Genomic DNA, 25604 nt, shown 5'->3' with positions numbered 1-25604 from the left:
TAGCTGGATGGAAAAGAGATGCCTGGCAATAATACAATGGGTTTTTTTTGGAGTTCAGCTCTTCTTTCACAACTTACATTTCACTCTTTGCTACAGAACTAGGTCTCAGTATGCCCACTGAGCAGCATAACTCTGAGTGTAGCATAACTCTGAGTGCAGCAGAGCCTTCAGAAACAAGCAGGGACACATCTCAATCTTCCAGAGCATTGTGCAGCTCACCAAGACCAACAACAGGGCTTCAGGGACTTGCATGTCAGTAATCCATGTAAGAGCTCTATGATCAGAGCTTTGGTCCAGCAAATGCCTGATTTGAGAAAGGTCCCTCCTACTGAGAGGGCTGGAAGGTGTAGACCAAGATCAGTTTATGTTCTTTTAACCATTGTCATATAAATACATTGCAACGGCACTTCCCTCCACAGCCCCTTTCCCTTCACAGCTTTGGACAAGACATGAATTTTCAGAGGCAGAAATTTCTCACCATCCAGAAGGTCTTCCCTCAGGTGCTCAAAAAAATGAAGGGTAAGCTTTTTGACAATATGTAAACCAGCAAAGACAAAAATCATTTGCATTTGGCTTAATACCATGTTTTTAAAAAGCAGTAATGCTGCTTGAGCCTTGGAAATTTAATAGTTATGTGTACAGATTCATTTCTAGGGCATAACAAATGTTGATGTGAGCTTGGTCTCTGAGTTCCAACACCTAAGAGTTCCACAGTCACTGCTTCCAGATGCCTGCTTCTCTTCACCCCTGTTTTTTCACTCTGCTAGAAATCACACAAGAAGGGTATCCTAGCAAACATCAATGGCAGCTCTGGTACTTCTGACAGGAAGCAAATAATAGTAATACAGTTTTATTGAAATTCCCATGTTATCTCACAGTGCTGAAAACATGCCAAAATTACATGAAAATATTTCCTGGTCAGACTTATGCCAAATACCACAGCTGTTTTCATGGTCTTCTTCAGCAGCAACATAAGAGCACACAGCTACAGAAATACCACTAGGAACAGACATTAATTTTTATTTAGCACCTGGGCAGCAAAGCAAGAAGATCAAGCCAGGACCTCCATATAAATAGCACTAGAAAGAATAACAAGCACTTCAGGAGACTGCAATTATAAAGCAGCCTGCTCAACTGCAAAAATAATAGCAGGTAAAGATCACACAGGGTGAAGAGATGAAGAAGAAATAATGAAACAAAACAAGAATTTTACATAGGAAAAGTATAAAAAGGAGTGGGTAAAAGAAAACAAAATAAAAACCCTACATGAACGATACTCTGATATCTAGATATTCTCAAGCTGTCTAGATGATGTTAAAATCTACTAGATATACTTAAGATCTCCCACTAAATCTGCCATGCAACAATTTTAGACTGCCTAACACATGTGCCCAAGTCAACTGGCATATCAAAGTCACTTGTGAAGAATGTAAAGATACTGAAGTTGATTCAAAAGCTGAATCCAATAAAATACTGCCACTGACTTGCATGTGCTTCATGGTACCTCTACAGACCAAGAGGTTTCTTTGCCTATTAAAATTATACCTAGAAATACCTAACCATATATAGGTTCAACATAGCAGCATTGTACTGAAAACGTGAAATGATAGAAGCACAACAGTTGAAGGTTTCTCATAGAAAAAATGGAGGATCACACACAGAACAAAAATTTGGAGGAAGAGGGGAAAAGTCACCAAAGAAAGTCTGAGTCAAGAGCCATAGTTTTGAAACAAAACCTTTCTTTTATTACAAAAAACCCCCACAATATCTGTCAAAATGCATGGTCAAAAATCCTTTCAAAGGAACAAAAAATAAATTGTTCAAAGCTGCTTTTTAAAATACCTTGCTAAACAGGGACTGTAATTACCAAGCACAGCACTTTAGTGGATTTTAAATCTTCCCAACACAATTTATACTTGCAGTTCCTTTCGATATTGTCAGCCATCCTTATTGATTTTAAACCAACATTATACTAGTGAGATTGTGCCCTCCTATGTAATTTTTCCTTCTATAGTCTTCACAATAATTTCACTTGTATTACCTTGAAAAGTTCTTTTACACTAGCAGGTATAGGAGTGATTGTATATATGTCTATCTATATACTGACCTATCTTTATGCAAGCAAAGAAACCCCAAATATATTTACAAAATACTTTAGGAAATCCAGCAATAATATTTAACAGCAAGTATTGGCTCACCCATCTTCTTTGATTACTTGTAGGCTATTAGAAAGCACGTGGATTAAAAAATCCAAACTTACCACTAAAACAGAATAAATCTGTAAGACATTAGAGGAAAATAAAGTACATGTGTAACTGATTAGTGCTCTTCATGGGAAAAATTATGAAACCCATCAGAAGATGTTTGTGGTCTTAGAAGTAACAGCTTCTTATTCCGATTGGGAATTCAACTCTGATGCATAGAGATCTGCTAAATTCTGAGGGTTTTTTTTAATTTCTACATTACTCTGAAACTGAAACATGCTACATCTCTGTCAGGTTGAGACAGTAGGAAAATAAGATAAAAAGCCTCCCATCATCCCGTTGAATTTCCACCGAACAAGGACCAAGCGGAACTCCCCGTTTCCACGCCCGCCTGATTCCGAAGGGATCCCGCAGAGCGGGGCGTGGGGCGGGCACGGCGGGGCCCCCCCGGTCCCGGTCCCGGTCCCCGTCCCAGCCGTGGTCATGGTTACAGCCACTGCCCCAGCCCCGGTTATGGTCACTGTCCCAGCCCCGGTTACGGTTATGGTCACTATCCCAGCCTCCTTTACAGTCACTGTCCCAGCCTCCTTTACAGTCACTGCCCCAGCCTCCTTTACAGTCACTGCCCCAGCCCCGGTTACAGTCACTGTCCCGGCCTCCTTTACAGTCACTGTCCCGGCCCCGGTTACAGTCACTGTCCCGGCCCCGGTTACAGTCACTGTCCCGGCCCCGGTTACGGTCACTGTCCCAGCCTCCTTCACAGTCACTGCCCCAGCCCCGGTTGCAGTCACTGTCCCGGCCTCCTTTACAGTCACTGTCCCGGACCCGGTTGCAGTCACTGTCCCGGCCCCGGTTACAGTCACTGTCCCGGCCTCCTTTACAGTCACTGTCCCGGACCCGGTTGCAGTCACTGTCCCGGCCCCGGTTGCAGTCACTGTCCCAGCCTCCTTTACAGTCACTGTCCCGGACCCGGTTACAGTCACTGTCCCGGCCCCGGTTACAGTCACTGTCCCAGCCTCCTTTACAGTCACTGTCCCAGCCTCCTTTACAGTCACTGTCCCGGACCCGGTTACAGTCACTGTCCCAGGCCCGGTTACAGTCACTGTCCCAGGCCCGGTTACAGTCAGTGCCCCAGTCCCGGTTACAGTCACTGTCCCAGCCTCCTTTACAGTCACTGTCCCGGCCCCGGTTACAGTCACTGTCCCAGGCCCGGTTACAGTCACTGTCCCAGGCCCGGTTACAGTCACTGCCCCAGCCCCGGTTACAGTCACTGTCCCAGCCTCCTTTACAGTCACTGTCCCGGCCCCGGTTGCAGTCACTGTCCCGGCCCCGGTTGCAGTCACTGTCCCAGCCTCCTTTACAGTCACTGTCCCAGCCTCCTTTACAGTCACTGTCCCAGCCTCCTTTACAGTCACTGTCCCAGCCCCGGTTGCAGTCACTGTCCCAGCCTCCTTTACAGTCACTGTCCCGGCCCCGGTTACAGTCACTGTCCCGGCCCCGGTTGCAGTCACTGTCCCAGCCTCCTTTACAGTCACTGCCCCAGCCCCGGTTACAGTCACTGTCCCAGCCCCGGTTACAGTCACTGTCCCGGCCCCGGTTACAGTCACTGTCCCGGCCCCGGTTACAGTCACTGTCCCGGCCCCGGTTGCAGTCACTGTCCCAGCCTCCTTTACAGTCACTGCCCCAGCCCCGGTTACAGTCACTGTCCCAGCCCCGGTTACAGTCACTGTCCCGGCCCCGGTTACAGTCACTGTCCCGGCCCCGGTTACAGTCACTGTCCCAGCCTCCTTTACAGTCACTGTCCCAGCCCCGCCCGCCGCGCTCCCGCTCCGGAGCGATGGCGCCACCTGCCGGCGCCGGCTGGGAGCGGCCGCGGGTCCGCCCGGCGCTGCCCGCCCCGCGGAGCGCGGGATCCCCGGCAGGAACCGGGACCTGCCCGACAACGTGAGCTGGCAGAATTAGTCCTAAAAGTGACTTATGAAACGGTAAAGAACTACACATTTGTGGCACGGGGATCTCGGAACAAACCCGGACGTTCTTATTCAAGGAAAGCCCTCTGACGGAGCAGCATCTACTTGTCAAAGAATCAAATTACCTATTGGTTCATAAAGTGGATTCCCCAAGGCTTCAGGACCACGCAACAGCAGCTTTAATTATTAAGCACATCAAATTGAAAATAGGTGGTGGAAAAGAAGAAAGGACAGCAAAGAGACACCAACACACACACACAAAATAGATTGAGAGAACATTAGCTAGTAATATTCTGCAAATGGACCAATTACTCATAATTAGCCCGTTACAAGCATCCCTCCTAACACAAGTCACCAATTTATTTATTTTTAGGAAAACAGTCACTGCCAGTAGTGAAGAATCACAATTCTTCATAACAGAAGCATTAATATAAAGCCTAATTCTCAAAAGCAATGAAACTGGGATGGTTTTATATGATGCTGTCATTAATTCACTCTTTACTACCCTCAAGGGAAATATTCATCCCAATTTTTACCACTTTCTGCTGATACAGGTCTTTTCCTCATGACAAGAACTGAAAAGGAGAAAGTGTTCCAACTGGCTGTAGAGTTACAATCCAAGTTTGAAAGACACACTCCTAATTTATTGGATTTTCCAAAACCTGCAAGGCTCCTCCTCCAAAGAAGCAGGATTTCTTCTACTCCTTAATGCTGACTTTTTGCACTTGCATGGGGATTTAGACAAAACATAACCATCTGAAGCCTCAGAACCCCTAGACTGTCAGATTTTCTGCTAAAATTGGCAGCTACAGATCCTGTCAGGACTCAGGCAGCTGCAGAACAAGCCCTTTGAAGTGAGCACAGCTTAGACTTAACCAGCTATGAAGAAAGGAAACAGCAGAGGAACCTTCTCTTTATTTTTTAAAGCTTTTACTCGCAAATATTCACCTACCACTACGTGGCTAGAAAGAAAGCCTCTTCTCTGGTTAATTAGTAGTTGTTCTCTGTATGAGTCTCAGCCCAAGCCAGAGGAAACTTCAAAGGCCTCACTCATCAAATGTCACGGCACGAGCTCCACGTGAAGCTGCCAGTTCTGATCTGGCTGCACAGCTACGGCTCACGCTGGGCCGGGGAGCGGAGCTGTACAACCAAGTAATTGCTAAGCAATTGTGTAACAAAAGAACAAACTTCTATTGAAAAGATTTGGCAAAGTCACAGCAGTGGGCAAGATGAGAACTTGAATAGTCTGCCAGCAGTACAATCCTGCTACATGCCTCACATGACAGCACCTTCTTTACCCCTAATCTGTGTAATCAGTGGTTTACCTCTTTTGTTCATTTCGCTTTTAATGTCCTTATCCGCACCTGTGACACCTGCAGCTTTAAAACAAACAAATCAGATCTAACACAGACTACTTAAGACTGTGTCAGAGCTGAGGGCCAGATTTCATTTTCTGGTTATGCTCTGTAATACAAATATTCTGTGCCATTCTACTGCCACCAGTATGTAAAAGGAGAAGAAAAAAGGTATCAAGCTAACATTGAGGGAAGAATAAAACACAGGACATTATTCATAAAGATATGAAGCCTCAAGATTTCATCAAATATTAAACCAGTAACATCTTCACACTCAGTAAGCAACGTAATATAAATTTTGATGTACTAATAGTATATACTTGTGATCTATCAGATACCTCTTGGTCAATAAATCTTACAAACTCTTAAGGGCCCAAGTTCAATTCTCTATTACTTTCTTCTGCTTCATCAGGGCTTTTAAAACAATGTTGGGCATGAACAAGATTAGTGATTAGTCATAACTATTTTGGAAGGATTATTTCACTTTTAATAAGCTTGGTTGAGTTCTCTCCGAATAAAACAAAAAAAAATAAACCAGGCTTTAGAAAGAATATAGGCTTATATAAAGGTTTATATAAAGAATAGCCCCATCCTTCCCCAGCTGTTTTACCTCAGAGTGTCAACAGCCACTGCATTCCTAAAAGGCACAGAATGGTTTAACTGACACTGAACGGGTTAAGAATAAGCATTCATATTCTTTCATTCAGGAGTCGTTCTTACATTATTTTGGGACAATTAGTGGTAGCACCTATTCAAAAATCATGTCATTTGCGTTCTGCCTTCTCAACACCCTCAGAAATAGGTGTGTGTAATGTTCATAACATTCTCTAAAAAAAAGAGTAACTAGTTCTTTAAAAAAAAGAGTAACTAGTAGATCAGATGGTCCACAACTGCATTTTTAAAAGGCATTAACATTTTCATTTAATAAATTCATTCAAGCTGTAATTTGTTGTAATTCCTAAATTTCTTGTAGCTAAACAGAGCTGTCGTACCAAGAGGTACTGACCTCAGAATTCTGCTTAAGGAATTTATTAAGCACTCCGCATCACTGTCTGTTAGAGCTATACTATAATTTTTCAGTACTTTTTTAACCAATTCCATATTTTCTCCTCCATTAAAAACATATTGTTTATAAACTCTTTCCAAATGGTAACAAGACACTTGAGAACTCAAGTACTTTTTTAGAAAAATTGTATAAAGGAGAACTATTAAACCAGACATTAAACCAGCATGCCCCCACCCCTTCCACTTTCACAGACTTAAGTGGATTGCCATGATAATGTAATACAGCTTTCATTAAATATCAGAATATTTCACAAGGATAATATTCCTCTCTGTGCATGAATGTCCATTTCTCAACATGCTTCCATGTGTGCAGTGCAGTAGCATCAGGCACCAAAAATCTCTCCATTACTGACACCAGACTAACGCACCCAAAAAAAAAAAAAAGCTGAAAATTCCAGCCAGTCATTTCCTGTTTCAGAATGGTAAAGCCCTTCAAAATCTATTTCTCCTTTCAATTTTCCACAAATTAGAAACCCACACAGGTGAGTTTTCATCATGGTTTTTGACTTGCAATGTCAAATGTCTTTTACTTGCCAAGAGCTTTTTTATTCTTCAGTGAAAAACACAATTTAATGCCACTAAGTACTATTCTATACTAAGGAATCACAAAACTAGCTTAAGATTTATATGGTATGTACTAATGCATATGATCCACATATAAATACAATATGAAAGTAAAATATGAAATACACTAAAGCTTGCAGGATATTTATAATGACAAGTACCAGAGTTACTGTTATCTTGAAAATAAATAAAACTGCTATCCACTGGCTTGAGCAGCAGTAAAAAACAAGGCAGACAAGAATTTACATGAATTTATGGGTTGAAAAGTATTTAGTCCCTGATATAACACAGTATTTCAATCCTTTGTTTCCCCTCCTACAGGGCAGTATCATCAAGCACAAAAGATGCAACAGAAATGGAAGTACAATGCTAAATAAACCCTACAGAACAAGCACATCTTCCTTTACATCTTCCCAATAGGTGGCAACAGAATCCCAAAAATACAATGAAGTTTATATACTTCTTTCTTCATCCACAAAGTAATGGAAGCCCTGTTACGACTTCAATCAATGAACTTGCACCAGTAATTTTAATCAAATGAATCACTGAAATTCTCAGAACAGAAATACTCAGGACAGAATAATGTCAAAGGACAGAGTATTCAGAGAACTGAAACAAAATTTATTAAAAAGCTAATTGTTATCAAACACCTAACCTGTTGGCTTATACTCTGAGCTTATCTGGGAGGGGAAAACTACCACAAGCAGGAATTGCAGTAACGAAATATTTGAACACTAAAGAAGAAATGTTAAAGAAGAAAGAAAATTCTAAACTACTTCTGTTGTTGTTGACATCCACAACTTGGTCTTAAGCATCACTCATTTACAAGGGTCAGGAAAGGAGTGGGCACTTTTAAACAAAGTTTTCAGCTGACAACTTCGTGACAGTAGGAGGTCCATATTAACTCCCTGACTCCTTGTAAGAAATGACAGGAAGTCAGAGTTCTTTTTCCTTGGCAGCTAAACAACTACTTTGTTTTTGTGGCACAAAGCTATAGAAATCAGGTGTAAATAATGCCCACTTACTTGCTTTCCAGGCCAGGCACATCCCGGTCCAGGGAAAGCGTCTCTGCAGTGATCTCCACCTTCCTGACGCTGCCGAAGAAATCCGTGATCAGAACGTTCTGAGGGTCTCGCTGGAACAGGTCTGTCCGGTGCCCAGGGGTGGAAACACACAAGCTTTTTGGACAGACCTGGAACTGGAAACCAAGATGGGCAATCACATCCTGTCCCTCATTCAACACTCTCTACATACACCTTCCAGAATTAAACGACTGGTAACAAGATAAATAATACATATAACTTGCAATGATTTCAGTACAAGCTCCATAGATGAAAAAATGGTTGAAAAAATGTATTAGAATGCATACACATCTTGATTAAGCATTTCTGAAAACCTTTTTCCTTACAATAGTGCCACTGGAGTTTAAAAATGCTCCTGTGAAAGCCAACCATCAGTTACATCTAACTGATAAATGCACAAATATATTGCTGAATAGAGGTGCAGCAATGCTGCTATAACCTTCCAGAAGTCACAACTGGGCATAAATTCTTCATATTTACCAAAAGGAGGGATGCAGAATTAAACAAGCTTTGATAAATAGCTATGTTGAAGGCTTCATAAAGAAGCAAAAATTTACATTTTGATCAGGAAAAAAAAAAACCCAACAGTCTTGTTTCTAATTTATAGCTTACAAATTAACGCATAGCATCTTCAAATACCAAAAGTGCTTTATTTACATAAAGTTCACAAACATTCTGTGACAACTACAAACCCTATTATTTATTTTATCCACATATTTTGTCCACATATCAGATCCCCCAATATCCCACACACGCTGCAACACCTGAAAGACAAAAGCAGCACTAACAAAAGCAGAAGGAACAGTGACAGATTTGTTACAGCATTTAGAACACCTGGCAAGACAGAATGTCTATTAAGTAACAGGTCTGTTATGTACCCAGCAGACACTGAAGGCAATACAAATGCATGTTGGACACAAAGCCATTTTGCACAAGTCCTACCACACTTGCCACAACACAGATCACCTGGAAACACTGCAGGTTATGTGAGTCCTTCACATTCCAGCCACACAGAACATTCTACACAAGAGATTTAACATACAGGACTAGGAATGTCACTCTCCACATGGGTGCTCATCTTTCTTAAGCTTACATTTTCCAAGTGATTTTTAAAAACAGGTCCATCAACCACAGGAACTAGAGCTCATATACCTAAATTACATCATGGGTCAGCTCTTACAGAGTTGCATCCATATGACAAAACCACAGGTCCTAATCAGCTCAGTGCAAATACAACTTGAATTATCCCAGATTATGACTGGCAAAAACCTGTGAGTTTCAAATCATACTTCCCAGCAGAAATACTGTGCTCAGACCGACACAAAATGCACAGGCTTTTGTTGCTCATTCTCTTTGGACAACTTACATTACAAAAAGTTTCTCAGAGAGGAAACAATCTATCTGGCTTTTCTTCCTAGAGGACAGATTCTACCTCCTCATTCCTCCCTTCTGCTCTATTCCAGTTTCTCTTTTATCCCTTTTTAGCCCAAGCCTGTAAGCCTGTGGCATTAGGCTGCTTGTCCAGGGACACCTCAGCTCACTTTCACCTTTACCTGAAGCAGACAAGCACACATATACACTCAGCTCTTATTTTAAAGATTCCCAACTCTCTTGCTGGCTGCTATCACACAGCTGCTAAAGAAAAGACGGGGCAAATCATCCCCTTGTTATCCTCCCTGTGGTGAAAATGAACTAGACCCATCAGCATCATGCTTCCCATACAAAAGCCATTTGTTAATGCACACACGAACTCGCTACAGTTCTCATTTTCACCAAAACCCTATCAATTTTCTCCAGCTTTGCTCCAGTTAAGGACACAAACATAAAAACTAAGTCTCTGAGCTAAACTATAAAAAGTAAGCATTTGTTTTAATCCCACTATTTGAAGCACAAATGATGCTACAGTTATACAAGTCTCTCGCCAAGGTTTTGAATATGATTGTTCTAAAAAACTGCATCAGCACTGAAAGTGGGAAAATGACACTGCACCCAACTAATTCTAACCTGTCCTGCAGCAGTTTACTACCATAACATATTGATATGAATTTGAACAAAAATATGAAGTGGCAGTGAGAAGAAAACTTCAGTGTTAAAAACCATCCACTATCACTCTGAGAAAGGACTGCAAACCAATTATACCACAGCAGACTAACACTAATAACCAAGGTCTTCTGACAAAAAAAGGAAAAGGCAAACACTGGCTAAGTTAAGCACATGGTGTCCTATATTAAATTTTCCAAATTTTTAATTTTTTTTTTCAAACAGAGCTAAAGAACTCCCCCAACTTTGTTATCTTAACTTTTCTAACAACAATTTAGTTATTATATGATAAATGCCACCTCATTTAGAAATTTATTTGAATCTTATTTTAAAAGTTTAAAGGTACAACATTTCAATGTGCAAATGTACAAATTTCAATGTAGTCTTTATTTTCAGGGAATTGTGATCAAACCTATAGTCAGTCATTTGCACAGCTTTATGCTATCCCTTAGCAACACAGATGGAGCAGGTGGGGAGTAGGTGGAGTGGATTATGAAAAATGATGTATCATTCTTTGCAGGAATGCAATATCCAAATCCTAGGTGCATGTGAAGAGAAGCTGTTTCAAGAGTGGTTAGAAGAAAGTAGAGGTAACAGGACAGAAGAGGTGTAACAAATACACAGTACTTCAAAAAGAGAAGACATTAGACATATCAGAAGATCAAACAACTGAAGATCATTTAATTTTAAAGCTAAGTAGTAAGCACTGTAAGTTACCCTGATCTTGGAAAGCATTAATTTAAACTTGAAAAATCAGAGTTGGAGAGCTGGATAGAGTACCTCCAGTGCCAGAGTACCTCCTGCAACTGCTGGCAAAAAAACCCAGGTTTATATCTTTACCATGGAGTAACCATATGTCATTTTGGAACTCTTAGATGAAGCCTTGAAAAGTACCAAACCAAAGTCAAGCAGTCACATTTGTTGAAATGTGTGCAGATTACAACTCAGTACCTGATCACACAATGGTCTGGGTTGCAAGAGACCTTAAAGATCACCTTAAAGTTCCACTTTCCTGCCAAGGGCAGGGACACCTCCCACTAGGTCAGGCCTTGAAGTCCCATCCAACCTGGCCTTGAACAGATCATCACAAATCACAATATATTTGTGTCCCTTCTCTTCCACTCCTCAAGCATCAATCAGCAGATCAATGCATGATAAGATGACTTACATGATGTAAGGAATTTACCAGTACGGATAACTTCCCTCAGCTCTTCCTGAGTATTTGGCATATGAGCAAAAACACAGTTAGGTATGTTCTCTGAAGAGCTAAAAAAGTACTTGGCCAGCTAACAAATTTTTACACTTTTTCACAATAATCAGATTAACATCCCCCTGGCCAGCCCACCTATACCACTTTCAGAAAGTGTGTTTCACAGCAGAAAGCACTGTTCCTTTTAATTACCTTTTATTATTAACACAAATTAATTTTCTGGTTTACAGTGAAATTTGAATGAACAGGCTAATCAAAGATACTTAATCAATAAAGAACTTGTGTATTTTTCTTTATCAAGATTTATTTTAAACTTACCTGTATCCCATAATTAGAAGGTATTATATTATAGGACAGAATTTTATTCCCATATAAATAAGTAAAAGAACCTTGAGTCTTAGCCACTGAATCAATTCTGTATCAACATAAAATCTGCCAAGTGTGGGTTGTTTAGAGAGAATTCTAGCACACATGTAGCAGTCAGGCTAACACCATCCTCTGAAGACAGAGGGTGGCATAAAACTTTTGAGCAGCTGCTTGTTTTACAGAAATGAATCTATGACAATGTGTTCTGTAAGTGGTAGCTCTTAGATTACAGATGTGGCACAGCAGGATTTACAGCTACAAAGTACCAAAGTATAACCCATGACTACAAAGAAACTAGCATTGGAACAGGTATTAAGGGTTAATAAGCAAATAAAATATGACTTTTTATGTCATCTCACCAGTATATATATCTTACTGCTAGAGATGCATTTTCATAAATTTTGTCATATGTTACCTGGTTGAATTCTTTTTTTCCTTCTGCTTCATACCTGAAATCTACAGTAATGTTTGCCTCAGCTATAATTAAGTTCAAACATTGATGGATTTGTACCTATCTTGCTCTGGAATCTAAGCAGATATACAGATAAATTAGTCTCTGCAGGCATTTGTGAGTGCACTGTTAGAATTTTAACTGTTTAATCACATGATGTTGTTTTGCAAAACAACATCAATGCCTGCTTTGCCACATCTGCAAAGTGTCTGCTATCCTGATTTTAGAAGCTTCCTGCTAAAATATTTCACATGCAAATGCTTCATTTTATTGACATGAATATTTAATTAATACTTCATCTTTTTTTTTCATCCAAAATACAAAATCTGGCTAATTTTGGTTATTTTTTTCTGGAGCCAGCAAAGCACTTTCAAATGAGGACAATCCTTGAAGTGTTACACAACTACATTTAACAATAGCAAAAAAACCCTCCCTCCAAAGCTGCTTCCGAGAGAAACAGCAGGAGCATAAAAAGCATTTGAAGAACCCTACAGACAAAATAGATTAGTTTTGGAACTATTAAAGTCATTAGCATATTCATGAATGTTGAGTATTCTACTTACTAGGTCATTCATATTTGTCTGACTGGCTGGATGGATTTCTTCCAAGAACTCTAACACATAGAAGGTGTATCTGTCCATGAGGTGAACGCCAATCCCCAGGTCAGGCTGATGCTTTAAAAACAACACACAAGAGTTATTGAGCACTTGCAGGAGAGAACTCAGCATTCAGGAGAAGGAACAGAATGTAATAGCATATTGCAAAAGTTAAGCTTGATTCTTTTTGTTCTTAGGGCAAATTATGCAAAGAAAATGGCTAGCTGTGAAAAAACCTAGTGCTGATAGGCTAACAATGCAGTTTATCTATAAACTGCATCTTGGCAATATCTATGTTGTCCAAAGGGCAGGAAACCCCTTCTTAATAGTCCAGCATGGATCTGTGGACTTTGAAAACAGGGCTGGGAGAGCCAATGTATCTTACAGCAGTGCATGGGTTCAGCTAATCCTGACCAGCTGCTTTTGGTCTGGCTGGGATCTCTCCTATGGCTCCTTTTGTAATTCAGCTGGGATATAATTACAGCAGATGAAGGTTAGAATTTTGTTTTGTTTTATATCAAGTATAGTAAGTCCTAGATTGAATATTCCTCACACCCACCTCTCAGCAGTCTTCCCATAAGATTCTGTGCTATCCCTAGACAATGCATATACTGGCCAGCAAGCACAGAAATCCATCATTAGCCTGGTTCTTTGGGACAGCACACTAACAAGTTTTGTCAAACCCCCACAAAATACCTGATACATTCAGCAATTTAAATAAGAGAAATCTTTAGCTAAATGTCAGCAGGAATTGTGCTTCTAATTCAGGCATTCTGAAAACTGTCTTCAGGATCAGATAAATCTACTTACTGATAAAGAATCTTCTCCTACTTGGCTGCTAGCCAAGGCCATTATATTGGGTGAATAAAATCGTTCATACATGGATGCTCCTTGACAAGTATCAATAATAAACAACAATTCATTGTACCTGAAAGAAAGAAAACAGCCTCCTTACCCATTTATACTTAAACAGCATATACATACTTTGCTTTTTAGTTACCAGGGCAGCTGCTCAGAACCTAAGGAACAGGAGCTCACCCTGATCAGTTTTAGGATGTGAATTTGCCCAAAGCAATACCTTTGAGCAGCTCTAACTGCAGGAAGCTGAAAGCAAAAACTAAAATTCTGCTTTCTGAATGCAAACTGTCAGACAATTTTATGGACAACCAACAGCATCACTGCTGCAGGTAAGCAAGGCATACCAGTAAGACACACTTAAGAGTATGTTCAGGATATTCAATATTCAATGTCTACATAATGCTTATTTCTTACCTTCTTTTCTGCCACATTTGTTCAAAGGCATCAGCAAGCTCTACATTTGTGATTTCTTCAGAATCCTGAAATTTTAGGAAACCATTTCCACCATGGCCTGACAGAAAATCAGAAGTTGGGCAAGAATGTAGGTTAAAGGAAGATATACAGCCTTGTTGATCATTTTTCTAAAACAAGGTAAACACAATTCTCTTTCTACAGAAACAGTCCAACAAAACAAAATATTGGTACAGTAAAAAAAATACACATACACCATTTCAACAGGAAACTATACTGGCTTAGTACTGCTTTAGAGGCATTTTTTTTTAATTAGAATGACAGGCTAAAACCAGAAAAAAAATCTTTTGGTCGATCCTTTTGTGCATTTGGACTACTGATGCTTTCAACAAACCCATCCAACTGAGCAAGCATCAATAGATTGTACACAGAAACTTGCAATTACCTGTCATATATATTAAAATATTGCTTCTGTCATCAGAAAGAAGACGTTTTGATCGTGGTGTGCTTGGTGGGATTCTTCCCGTTAAAACACGCAAGAAATTTTCCACAGTAACCTATGAATAGAAGCATAAAGTCATTTTCTCAAGATAAAATATTGATCAGCCACAGGCTGGGTTACAGAACTTAAATAATGGAACACTAAAATATTCAGTGTATCTAACCAGACATAGTATGGCATGGTATAAACTGCATAAACATTTTCTGTGTAAGGTTTTACTTCAGGTTAAGAATCATGTGGTACTTTTTACTATACTCCATTAACACCAGCTTCTTGCTTAATTATATCCAATAAATCTACCACCATTATTAAATACAATTTTAAAATACATTTACATTTATCTAAAAACCTGTCAGCATATAGCTTCATTGTGCCAAAGCTGCTCCTGTACTCACAAAATGCTCCAACATTAGTGTGTGTTACCATGGAAAAACAAAAGTTTAAATTCCCTCTGCAACTCAGGAAAGAAAAAACAAGACCAATTCAGTTACATAAGTCTGAGTGATCAGATAAGATCTGATCTGACCATCTGAGTGGTGACTGCAAGACATCCTATAAAACACCCTTTCCCTTTTTAAATACACGTGCACAGCTCAAATGCCAGCAACAAATCCATACCAAGGAAAAAACATGATAAAAAGAATGTAGCTCTACTCCAGTTCTGTGTCTTCACTTCTTTGTATAAAGATTCAGAGAAACAAAATATCTACTATATACTTAAATACAATCCAATAAACCTTTAGCAATAATTCTACAGCACTATTGAACCAAGAAATTGGTGTGTAATTTTGTCTCAACTGGCAAAGACACTCCTGGTATGAAGGAATATTACATGAAAAGAAAGGTGACAGAATGCAGATTTTTATACAGTAATTGCTTTGCAGTAACGATTAAGTTATGGCTTTTGTTTTATTTTAGGAGCATATGCTTAAGATTGGGAATTGAAGTACATCTACCTAATAAACAATTCACTTGCACACCAAAATTTTCACAGTAATTTTTGTGTTGCCAAGATGAGACACTGAGCAGTCATTTCCAGAGAAATTTCAGTGATTCTATTCCACTATTTAAAATAGATACACTAAACATGATTCTAGGATAATGAACTTCAAATACAAACTCAAATATCACGAAGGGGAGGGGTATGTATTTTGGACTCATCAGCTGATAATAAAAGCCCAGCCCAAAACCAGTAATATGAACAGAAAGACTTTCTCAGACTTCATAGATGCTGCATAAATCTTTACACCAAAAAAATAAAGACTCAGTGTTTTAATTAAAGCAGTTACCTCATAGCTTCTGTAATCCACTTCCACATCATCTCCATAGACATTCAGCTCCATGTTTTTATGACTAAACACAGTAGCAGGTTTGGGATTTCTGGGATTACATGCCATATCATCTGCCAGCATCAAGACAATATGACTGTGAACAATAAGAAAAAAATATTTCAGGCATTCTGCTTTCACATAACAGTCAAACAGAAATTAGAACAACACTCTTCAACAATTACAACAATAGCTTGGATCATTAAAAAGATTCCTGGAATTGCAAGTGAAACTTTGCATAGTTATACCCTATTTCCTTATGAGCATCCTCAGTATCACGAAGATGTCACACACAGAAATGCAGCTGGCTCTCATTTATCCACAGGACTAAGTCAGGCCAAAGATGAGCAGGAGAGTATTTGACATCAGCAACTCTAGTACACAGGCTTGCGTGGACCTAGGGGGCCAGAGCTCTTAATGAAGTAATTCAGAGATTTTTAAAGGGCACTAAAACCAACCAACTCCAAGAATCATGATAAATGTTTAATTTTTGGATGTGATTTTGAGGTTTGTTGGGAATTTTTGGTTGGTTTTTTTTTTTTTTGTCTTGTCAGTATTTTGAAAGAAGTCTTGCAGCAAAGACAGAAAAACACATAAAGTAAGTTTGCCTAAGGAAAAAACATGTTCAAATCCACATAAAAATTGCAGTAAAGGCTGAATAAACAGGCTATCTCTCACTCTCTCTTTAGGTCTTCTCCAATGTCTTGGAGAGTATTCTTGTCTGTAGTCTAAAGCATTGCTGGCTTTTTGAGATTAATTCCAGATCTTTGGATATGGATAAGCAATGGATCTTGCTACTAAACACAGAAATCTCAGTCACACCATATTCCTGCAGCATTTCTAAAACTCACACTAATTTTGACTTTAATGGCAAAGACGGATGCAAAGATGAAAGTTCTCAGGTAAGGGCAGGATTGATGACAGAATTTCTGAGGCAGTGCCAAGGGCACCTGTGCTTCAAAGGCTGCACAGGAGAGAGGACAGCAGCTCCTGAATGACATCCTCAAGAACAAAAAGCATCTTTCTGTGCCTTTCAGCCCACAACACTTCTGCAGTGCATTCCCTTGGATTTATAACCCCAAAATCATCTAAAAATTGAGTTTCAAAATCCACTCTTTCAAACACCAGAAAGCCATTCCTTTTTTTCTTTTTTTTTTAATATAAGCAACACAGGGAACAGGATGTTACTGTCAGTGCATTCATAGTTGAGTGGGAGTTAACTGGGGACTCCAAGTGTGCAGTTTTGGACTTGGACCTTGGACAAAAAAATGCCAAACTAATTCAATCCATCAGAACATGCATTTTGCAGCGATGAAACAGGCCCCACTTCTTCAGGCAGACATGCTGGAGAAACTACCAGTCCTCTAAACTACCATTAAAAACCACAAGGAATTCTATAGGAGCCTATGGTAATAGGTTATTACACAATGGATGCTGGTGCCTTAAATTCACTTCCCCAGTTCTGACAGAAGCAAAGTACATTCTGAAACAGCTGGAAGGAACTGTGCCAACAGCACTAGAACTCTGAGTAGGAGCACAAAGAAAAGATAGTTCAGAACCTTCCTATTCCCTTTGTCAAAGAAGAGATACTGTTCTAACCCTTGTGTATCACTAGGGAAACACAGCTTGTACAGACAAAAAATTAGTTTCTTAAATAAAATCATGCAAAATGGATTTTTTCAAGGCAACTGTCAATATACAGGAGTTTCTCCTACAGTTCAGAGCCTTTCAAGACTCAATGTAGTTACAGATGTGGAAGTCTTATATCTTAGTACAGTCAAGGTTACCAACATCTCCACACTAAAAGGAAATAAAGTACAGCAAGACTCACCTCTCACAGTAGTACTGCTTTTGCTTAGTGCACGTAACAGTTTTCACATTACTTTCACCCATTTGCTAAGTGGTACATTTTAGTGGCTAGATCTAATTAGCCTGTTCCAAATGGAAATTCTATTATGCAACTTGCTGCTTTTCCTTTGGAACAATATCGCTGCACTTTTCATCACATTGATGTGCTTGCATTCTTCCTTTTTACTTTTATCCAGTTAAACTGGGAAGAAAAATGTATTTCCATACTGATTCAGATAGCATGAGAACTTTAGCAGCCCATTTGCAAGAACTGGATTCACCAAGATTCCCTCACCTATCAGGAATGCCCAGCCTCTTGACACTTCTGTACACTGAAAGAGTATTTGCCACATGACGATAATTAAACCAGAATCGAGATGTACACACCTTGAAACAGAAAAAAAACCACATTAAATAGTGCAGAGATACAAACTAGCCTGACACATTGCATCAGAACAACGTGATTACAGGAATATTTAAAAAATAGTAACAACTCAGAAAGAATATAGTAACACCAAGAAACTCATAAGTTATGCAAATCTTAGTTGTCCCAAAGCAAAAATTCTGAAAATAAAAGTTAAAAAAAAAAGTTCCTAGCATACTGACTCAAGATAAAATTGTCATAAACCCTTACTAAATATAGAAGGTGGCACTTCGGGGAATAATCCAGCAACAGCAAGTAGATAAAATAATTTTTTTCATTTGCTTTCTCCTTATCAAATGGAAGAGAGATCAAAGGAAGAGTTCTCATCTCAATACCAATCCCATTCTGGGAGCATCCTTCCACAAAGGCACAAGTGAATTAATTCATGCAGAAGCCACACACAGGGGAAAATGCACTGAGTACATTTGCATTTATGGAGTCAAAGTAAGAGCAAAGTGAGCTCTAACCAATACAAATAAAAATTAATCTGGATACAAATTCTCAGAGTTTAATTTCTACTATTCTAACAGGCAAGGGGTCAGGGCTCAGCCATTCCCTTTACTTACACACTCCCTAAATCAGGTTCTGATTCAGACATTCCAAAAGCTTCTAGAAGAGGTGACTTAAAACCACAAAAACAGAGATGCAGGAAAAATCATTTAGATAGTTTTTTTAATTTTCCAGCTCTAGTAGAGCTGTAAGTCAACTACATAGCATCTCTTTCTCTACTCTTTTCATAATAAGAACTGAGTTGTAGCTTAAGTAACAATAAAATTCAGCCTGAAAGAATCCCCTTGTGTATCTATTACCCTGTCAGTTAGGAATTCCAAAAGCCCCACAGGAATCAGTTCATGAGGACATCTGCCTTTCAGCAAGACTTAATGCTCTGAAAACAAACTGTGTCCAACTTAGCTGAGACATTTCAAGGTACTATCACCTGACCCCTGCCTCCAGTACCTCCCTTAGAACACAGTGGAAAGCCTCTAAGCTTTAAATATAGCTATCCACGCTGCAGCACATTAATTCAAGTTATTGATGAGGTGGGATTGCAGGTTTGAAGTGCCTGACAGCAGTAACCTCTCTCTGGTTTTCTGCTTAAAATATTAATAGCAACTGTTACAAAACTCAACTATGAACTACTGAGAAAATAAAACCAGCAGAAAATCTGTTCAGCACAGGCAGTGTAGGTCCTTGGACCTAATTTTTCACCTTCTTTATGTGTTTTTATGGGTACTAATAAAAACATCTATTTGTTAATAGTATTAAAATAGTATGTTATGTTTAAACAGTTTCAAGTTTGTACATTGCAGAATATAGAAGTTATTTCTTCAATTAGTTACTGTTAACTTTCCTTTTATATTGCTCAGTTTTAGTATCTGGAAAACAAACAGCTGCTACTGAGTAATTACAATAGTGTTCTGAAACAAATTAGTCATTAAGACCTGAATTGTGATTAAGAACCAATTGTGCAGCGTGATTCAAAGCTAATAAAAGTTACATGGCAAAGAAAAAAGAAAGGGTACAAACAGTCGATCTAAACACTGTATTGCCTCAACTGATCTTATTCCCAGTCTGTTATCACAAGTTAACAGATTGAATAAGAACAAAAATGATACAAATTCTACCTTTCTGCTCAAAGAGACCAGACTTCCCTGGTATCAGAATTACACCTTTTTTTCAATATGCAGTATGATAATTTAACTATTTTAATGCTTTCGGAACTTTTGTTTTATGAATCCTACCATGTAGCTAGACACACTGAGTGCTTGAAATTCAGTCATATTGAAAAGATAATTTCATTATAGTGTAATGAATTTGTAGGCACAATTTCAAATTTATTTATTTCCAAATGTTTATCTTTCCATTTCTTTCAAATGAGCATGACTCTTGAATGACTGTTGCTATTGCAGCTCCTGATGAAAAACTGTCAACATTATTGGAGGAAAACAACCTGGACCATGCTTACCAAAACTGCCCAGTTATTCGTATGTCCACTTCTAAAAAACTGCTCTGCTTGATCCTGAAAGATGAAAAAAATTTAGATTTTCAGCACTAAGAAAGAAATGACCACTCATCATTTTGTTATTTCCACAATAGTGTTCAATGCACATGTTTACCACACATTAATACTGAATAGACCTTAGAAAAGCTAGAAGAGAGGTGCTTTTCTTAACATTTGGACATTTCATGTTAATTGCTCCAAATCTTTCCCTGAAACTTGCTACAGAACAAAGAGGAACTATCAGTCACTTGCACCTTAGCTAAAGAAGCCCACACACCTCTATGCCAAAGGACACTCCAAGAACAAAATAATGTGATTTATTGACCTACAGTTTCATCCTTAATGAGAAAAGAGGCTAGGATTCAACTCAATTCAATTTTCAAAAGCAGGTAAGAGAATCTGCAGTTTGAACCCACTTTAAATCCAAGGTAGTTATATTTATCTTCCAAAATCAGGATCCATGACAGCAACCTTCTGTATAATCTGTGTTCTCCACAGTTCCCACTTTCCTTTGCAGATAAGACGGCCCTTTCTCCTCAATAGAGAGCATAAATCAGGATACAACAAGGGGCTACGACTTCACAGAAGTAAAGGAACAAGTCTTCATGGGACAACAACCCAAATCTGCTGACTCTTAAATCAGACTCTATTAACTCTGAGGAGTTCTGGGATGATGCTCGTGGTCTTACACAAAACACACGGTAACAGAAATAGTGTTGTACTTCAAGCAGCAAACAACCTGCAGTTTAATTAGTCATCCAGAGATTGTAAGAATATTTCTATTGTTCAAGGTGCGGGGGTTGTTTGGTCCTAGTTGTAATTAATTTCAAGCATAACAACTTGTTAATAACGCAGAATTCAAAAGCAAACAACACTCCAGATGCAGCGTGGGCACAGTGCATTAAGCTAATTGCTGAAACATGAAATAACTCCCACCTGACAAACCCACTGGCACCTGCCGTGTACAAGCGGGCACCGGGCCGGGGCGCCCGGGCCGCTCCTCCACCCTGGGAGCGCCCGCACCCGGTCCGCCGGCTCCGGCAAGGGGCATCAGACACTTAACACAGGTTATAGTGCGTGGCCAGGGAGAAAGTGAATTTCAGAAACCCGTAAGAGGATGAAAAGTCTGAGGCTTTGTAACTTTCAGTAGTTCGAACAAGGCACCGGCGCTCTCGGCGGCGGTTCCGCCCAGGGGCAGCGCCGGGAGGCTCCGCCCGCCGGGAGGCAGCGCTGGGGACCGCGGCTCAGTATCGGTGTCCGCCGTACCGACAGGGCCCCTCCTGCGTGCCGCCAGCGCCTCCGGACAGCTCCGCGGGCAGCCCACGGGAGCGCTCCCTGCCCGCCGAGGGGCGGCGACAGGGACCGAGCCTCAGGCGCCGCCCGCCCGCCCGCTCTCGGCCCCGCCGCGGCTCCCCCAGCCCCGTACCTGGAGGCCGCCGGGCAGCGCCGCGCCGCAGCATCCCAGCAGCAGCAGCAGCAGCGCGGCGGCGCGGGCCCGGGAGGCCCCGGGCACGACAGCCGCCATCTCAGCCCGCCTCCTGCGCGGCCCGGCCCGGAAGGGGGGCGGCGGCCTGTGCGCAAGTTCCGCGGGCGGGAGCGCCGCCGGCCCTGGGCCGTGCCCTGCCCGCTGCCGTCGGCCCGGCGCCTCGGGAGCGGGGCCGCTGCTGTGAATGCACCGGGCCCTGGTCACGCACTGAGCTCTCCCGGGCTGGCAGGGCAGCGGCGGTAATGGCAGCCGGTCTGGCGTGGCCTTAGGCACGCGAGTTCGCTGTGGCTCCGTCGTGAGCCGGGGCTGGAAAACACCGGCCGCGCATCCGCCTATGGCTTGGTTGGCTCCTGCGGGGTAATAGCAGCCCTTCCTCTCAGCCGCCTTCCAAGAATTCCGTGAAATCCTGGGCTCTAAGAGAGCAGGCCATGGCGAGCTGTGAGCCGAGGGTGTCATCAGGTCTTGGTGGCCGCAGGGCTGGCTTGGAGAGCGGAGGGGTCGGCTCGGGAGAGGAACTACCTTTGGCAAGGGAGGGAGTGGGATCTAAAGGTAGATTTTTTTTTTTTTTCATGAAGCCTCGCTATAGCTTTGCCTGTAGTGTATTCATCTCTCAGAGCTGATGCATCATCAAATTTTTATTTCAATGTATTGAAACACTTGGTATGATTCTTTAATTTCCACTATCTCATCTTGTCACTGCTTTGTTTGATTGCCTGATGCCTTCCATTAGTGAAGATGCAGAATCTGCCCTGAACCATGGAAGCTATATCTTGCTCCATGTACTTGTCACCAGTAATGACTTTCTCAGACAGAAGCACATTTCCATGTATTGATGTTGGAATTTCAATAGCATCACGTTTGCTGTTTTAAAGCATCACTGGTTTCCTTGACAAAAATAATCACCTGTTATCAGATGGTACTTACTCCCTTCAGAATACCATAGCCACCAGCTCCTGTTGTGCCTGAACCCTTCTCCTGTGTGAACCTATTGTGAACCTGCTGAGAAGTTGCTATAGCTGTCACTTTCTCTTGGTGCCTGCTTGCAAGCTGCACTGTTTGTCTTCTTCTTCCAGAAAGCTAAATGAATTTAGGGCAAACTTAAGCTTTTTTCTTGCCCCTTCAAATGCTTCCACTTAGGTCTCTTGATCATTCTCAGATGTGGTCATGATGTGTCAGTAATTCTAAAGGATAGACAAGGATAATACTAAAGGATCTCTCCAAGCATATATTCATGCAGTTTGGTAAACTGATGAGTTGATTTCATGTGCCTTGACTCAGATAGCACCTCATTGCCTTTCTGCTCCTATGTGGAGTTGCCCAGAAAACATGTGACAGAAGGTCTGAGCCTGTGACTGAATTTCTTTCAGTTAAGCTTACTTCCTTGCTCTTCACATTTATTACAAATATTCATCCTTTGTAACATGGACCTTTTCACACAGAAATAATGTCAGCAGCTGTATCCTGATGATGCATCTTTGAACCAGACATAAGTCCTGATGTTTGTACCATGTGAAAAATTATGTCAAATATGGCCAAAAGGTGACTTTTGGTTTACCAAGAAACATTCCTGACATGAGAAGTAATGAATGTCTTTTCTGTGAATAAAATTTAAAATCATCCTGTTTGCTTACAAACTCCTGAACCTCTGGAAATTTGTATGAGAGATGACTGTAACTTTTTCACTCTCTGGAATGCTGGACTTTATAGTTTTAATAGCATTCTTTAAAGGTCACTGTGTACGATTTGCTACTTAAGAAAATAAACTGACAAAGTGGAAAAAACCCTCACGTGCCATTGGAATGATATAAACACCAGTTAAAAAGCAGAGCAAATTTTCCTTACATGAAAGATCACTTGTATTTCTCATGGTTACATGTAGTTGGGTTTGCAACCACCAGGAAGGTTCAGCTGGCTCCTGATGCAAAAGCTGCAAACATAGCTGCATACATAGCTGATGCATAGCTGCACACTCCCAGTTCTTGTGTCCCCTGGTGTCGTCTGCAGTGTGTGAGCAGTGTTTGGATCAGCCACAGCCACACTGCAGGGGCTGCTCTTCGTTTGTGGGTGTTCAGGTCCTGTTGCTGCCTTTCCATCCCACGGCAGAGGCAGCACTGAGTTAAGGCAAGCTCAGTTGCACAAACTCTTTGGAATATTCCAAAAGAATGGCCATTACTCCCTCTGATTAATATTCTGTGTAATACAGAGCATCACCTTCTTAGGTCTGTCTCTGGTTTGCCTTCTGAACTCCCTTAGCCTGTTTGAGTGTCTTTTCTAATGGATCTAATTCTCCTTCTACTTCTGGCTCTTATTTCTTTACAGGCTCAATCTTTCTGGGCTTTAGTATTCATCAGACATGTATGAGTGTGCCAGTGCTTCAGGCATTATTCCTGGAGGTGGTATCACTTCTCTTTTTTTTCTCCAGTAAGACAGTACCAACAGCTTTGTCCTCATTTTTTTCATCTTTATTCCCTTAGGCAGCTCTCAGTACATATTTCCATGCCTGTACAGGATTATTTTTTTTTTGTCTAGAAGAAAAGCTCTATGCTGTCTGCTCCTGTTTCTTCATTCTGCTTTGTTTCTCTGCTAATAACAGTACTTTTCATGCTCTGAGTGTCTTTAGTTTGACCTTTGCCACAATGTGTCTTGTACTTCATGGTGAGTAATAAGAAAGGACACCAAATGTGTATTCCAAACTTATTTGTAATTAAAACAATTGTTTAAAAAGCTGCTGTAACTGCAGCTGGTATTCACATTGCTGCACATCTTGGTGCCCTTCCAGATTCTTTCCTCCTCCAGCAGGTTGCTCAGGCCCTAATCCTCTAATCTATACCCTCTAGAAATTGCCCTTTATGAACCATCTGTCAGCTTGTTCCTGTCCAGCATGGAGCAAAAAAGCCTTGCCTTCTACTGAGGAGGAGCAAAAATCCCAAGTGTAACGCCATAAGCTCCTAAAACAGGGATTTATGATACTAGACCTCACCTGACACTTTCTAATCATGAAATTGGTTTTTTTCTGTACCAAAAATACCAATTAAATATCCCTAATTTTGTTGGCATCAACCTTGATTATATTACTTATTTGTATCACAGTGCATCTCTTCCTTCTTCTATACTCTTGATCACTGTTCTGTGTCTGCTTTCCTGTTTGTTTTAAACTTGCATGTACTGTCTGATAATTGTCTCCTGAGTAAGAGAAAAAAATCTATCTTTGGCTGTATTTGTTGTGCTCCAAAAGAAAAATTAAATAAGCTCTTGCAATGACAGAAGTCAACAAGAGTGATTCTTAAGGAATCATCAATAATAGCTGAACTCTACTATCGCACTTAAAAATGCAGATTTATTGCTTTATTCCTTTTGACTGTCAATACAATAGATTTTTAAAATGCCAAAACAAGTCTAGTAGTTTGGTATCTCAGCTGATAAAATGGCAACAGTCACTCATTTGGGTGTTTTCCCCTTCTGTTACTGGAAGGCTGTCTTGACTAAAGAATGGTCATACTTTGAAAAGATTTACAATAGCAAATTAATACTGACAAAAAGTAGGCAAAATTAATATAGTGAGAGTAATAGGTACAGAACTTCCAAAGGAAAATCATTTGAAAGAATCCTTATTTCTAATTTTACTAGCTGAAACAGATGTACTGAAGAGTGTTTATCAATAGATTCTCTTTGTACTCTGGCTAAACACAGTAGACTGTACATTTGAGTGTCTTTTTCTGTTCAACCATAGCATCAAGTGGCTTAACTCCACATTGGAATCAAACAAGACAGTATTTGTTACTGTTATTTACAAAGTGGGATTATAGCAATAGTGTTTTACAGGCCTTCTGAGGTCAGAATAG

At 40.5% G+C, this 25604-nt stretch overlaps 1 protein-coding gene across 2 annotated transcripts in view; it reads right to left on the bottom strand.

The window, feature by feature from the left end:
* PIGK (phosphatidylinositol glycan anchor biosynthesis class K) overlaps positions 1-22269 on the bottom strand; it is a 66750-nt gene extending 44481 nt beyond the window's left edge. The window contains exons 1-9 of one of the 2 annotated variants that reach the window (XM_077182381.1): positions 21703-22269; positions 20241-20294; positions 18146-18237; positions 15964-16099; positions 14618-14729; positions 14176-14272; positions 13714-13831; positions 12871-12981; positions 8184-8356 (exon numbers count right to left, since the gene is read on the bottom strand). In XM_077182381.1, coding sequence (XP_077038496.1) covers positions 8184-8356; positions 12871-12981; positions 13714-13831; positions 14176-14272; positions 14618-14729; positions 15964-16099; positions 18146-18237; positions 20241-20294; positions 21703-22218 — 1409 coding nt within the window. In that variant the 5' untranslated portion in view covers positions 22219-22269. The remainder of the gene's footprint in view (positions 1-8183; positions 8357-12870; positions 12982-13713; positions 13832-14175; positions 14273-14617; positions 14730-15963; positions 16100-18145; positions 18238-20240; positions 20295-21702) is intronic. The other variant, XM_054638304.2, reaches the window with a different exon arrangement.
* Positions 22270-25604: the final 3335 nt, after the last annotated feature.

The sequence above is a fragment of the Agelaius phoeniceus genome, chromosome 8 (genome assembly GCF_051311805.1).
Source record: "Agelaius phoeniceus isolate bAgePho1 chromosome 8, bAgePho1.hap1, whole genome shotgun sequence".
NCBI classification, from domain to species: Eukaryota; Metazoa; Chordata; class Aves; order Passeriformes; family Icteridae; genus Agelaius; species Agelaius phoeniceus.
This window is presented reverse-complemented; position numbering and strand designations above follow the sequence as displayed.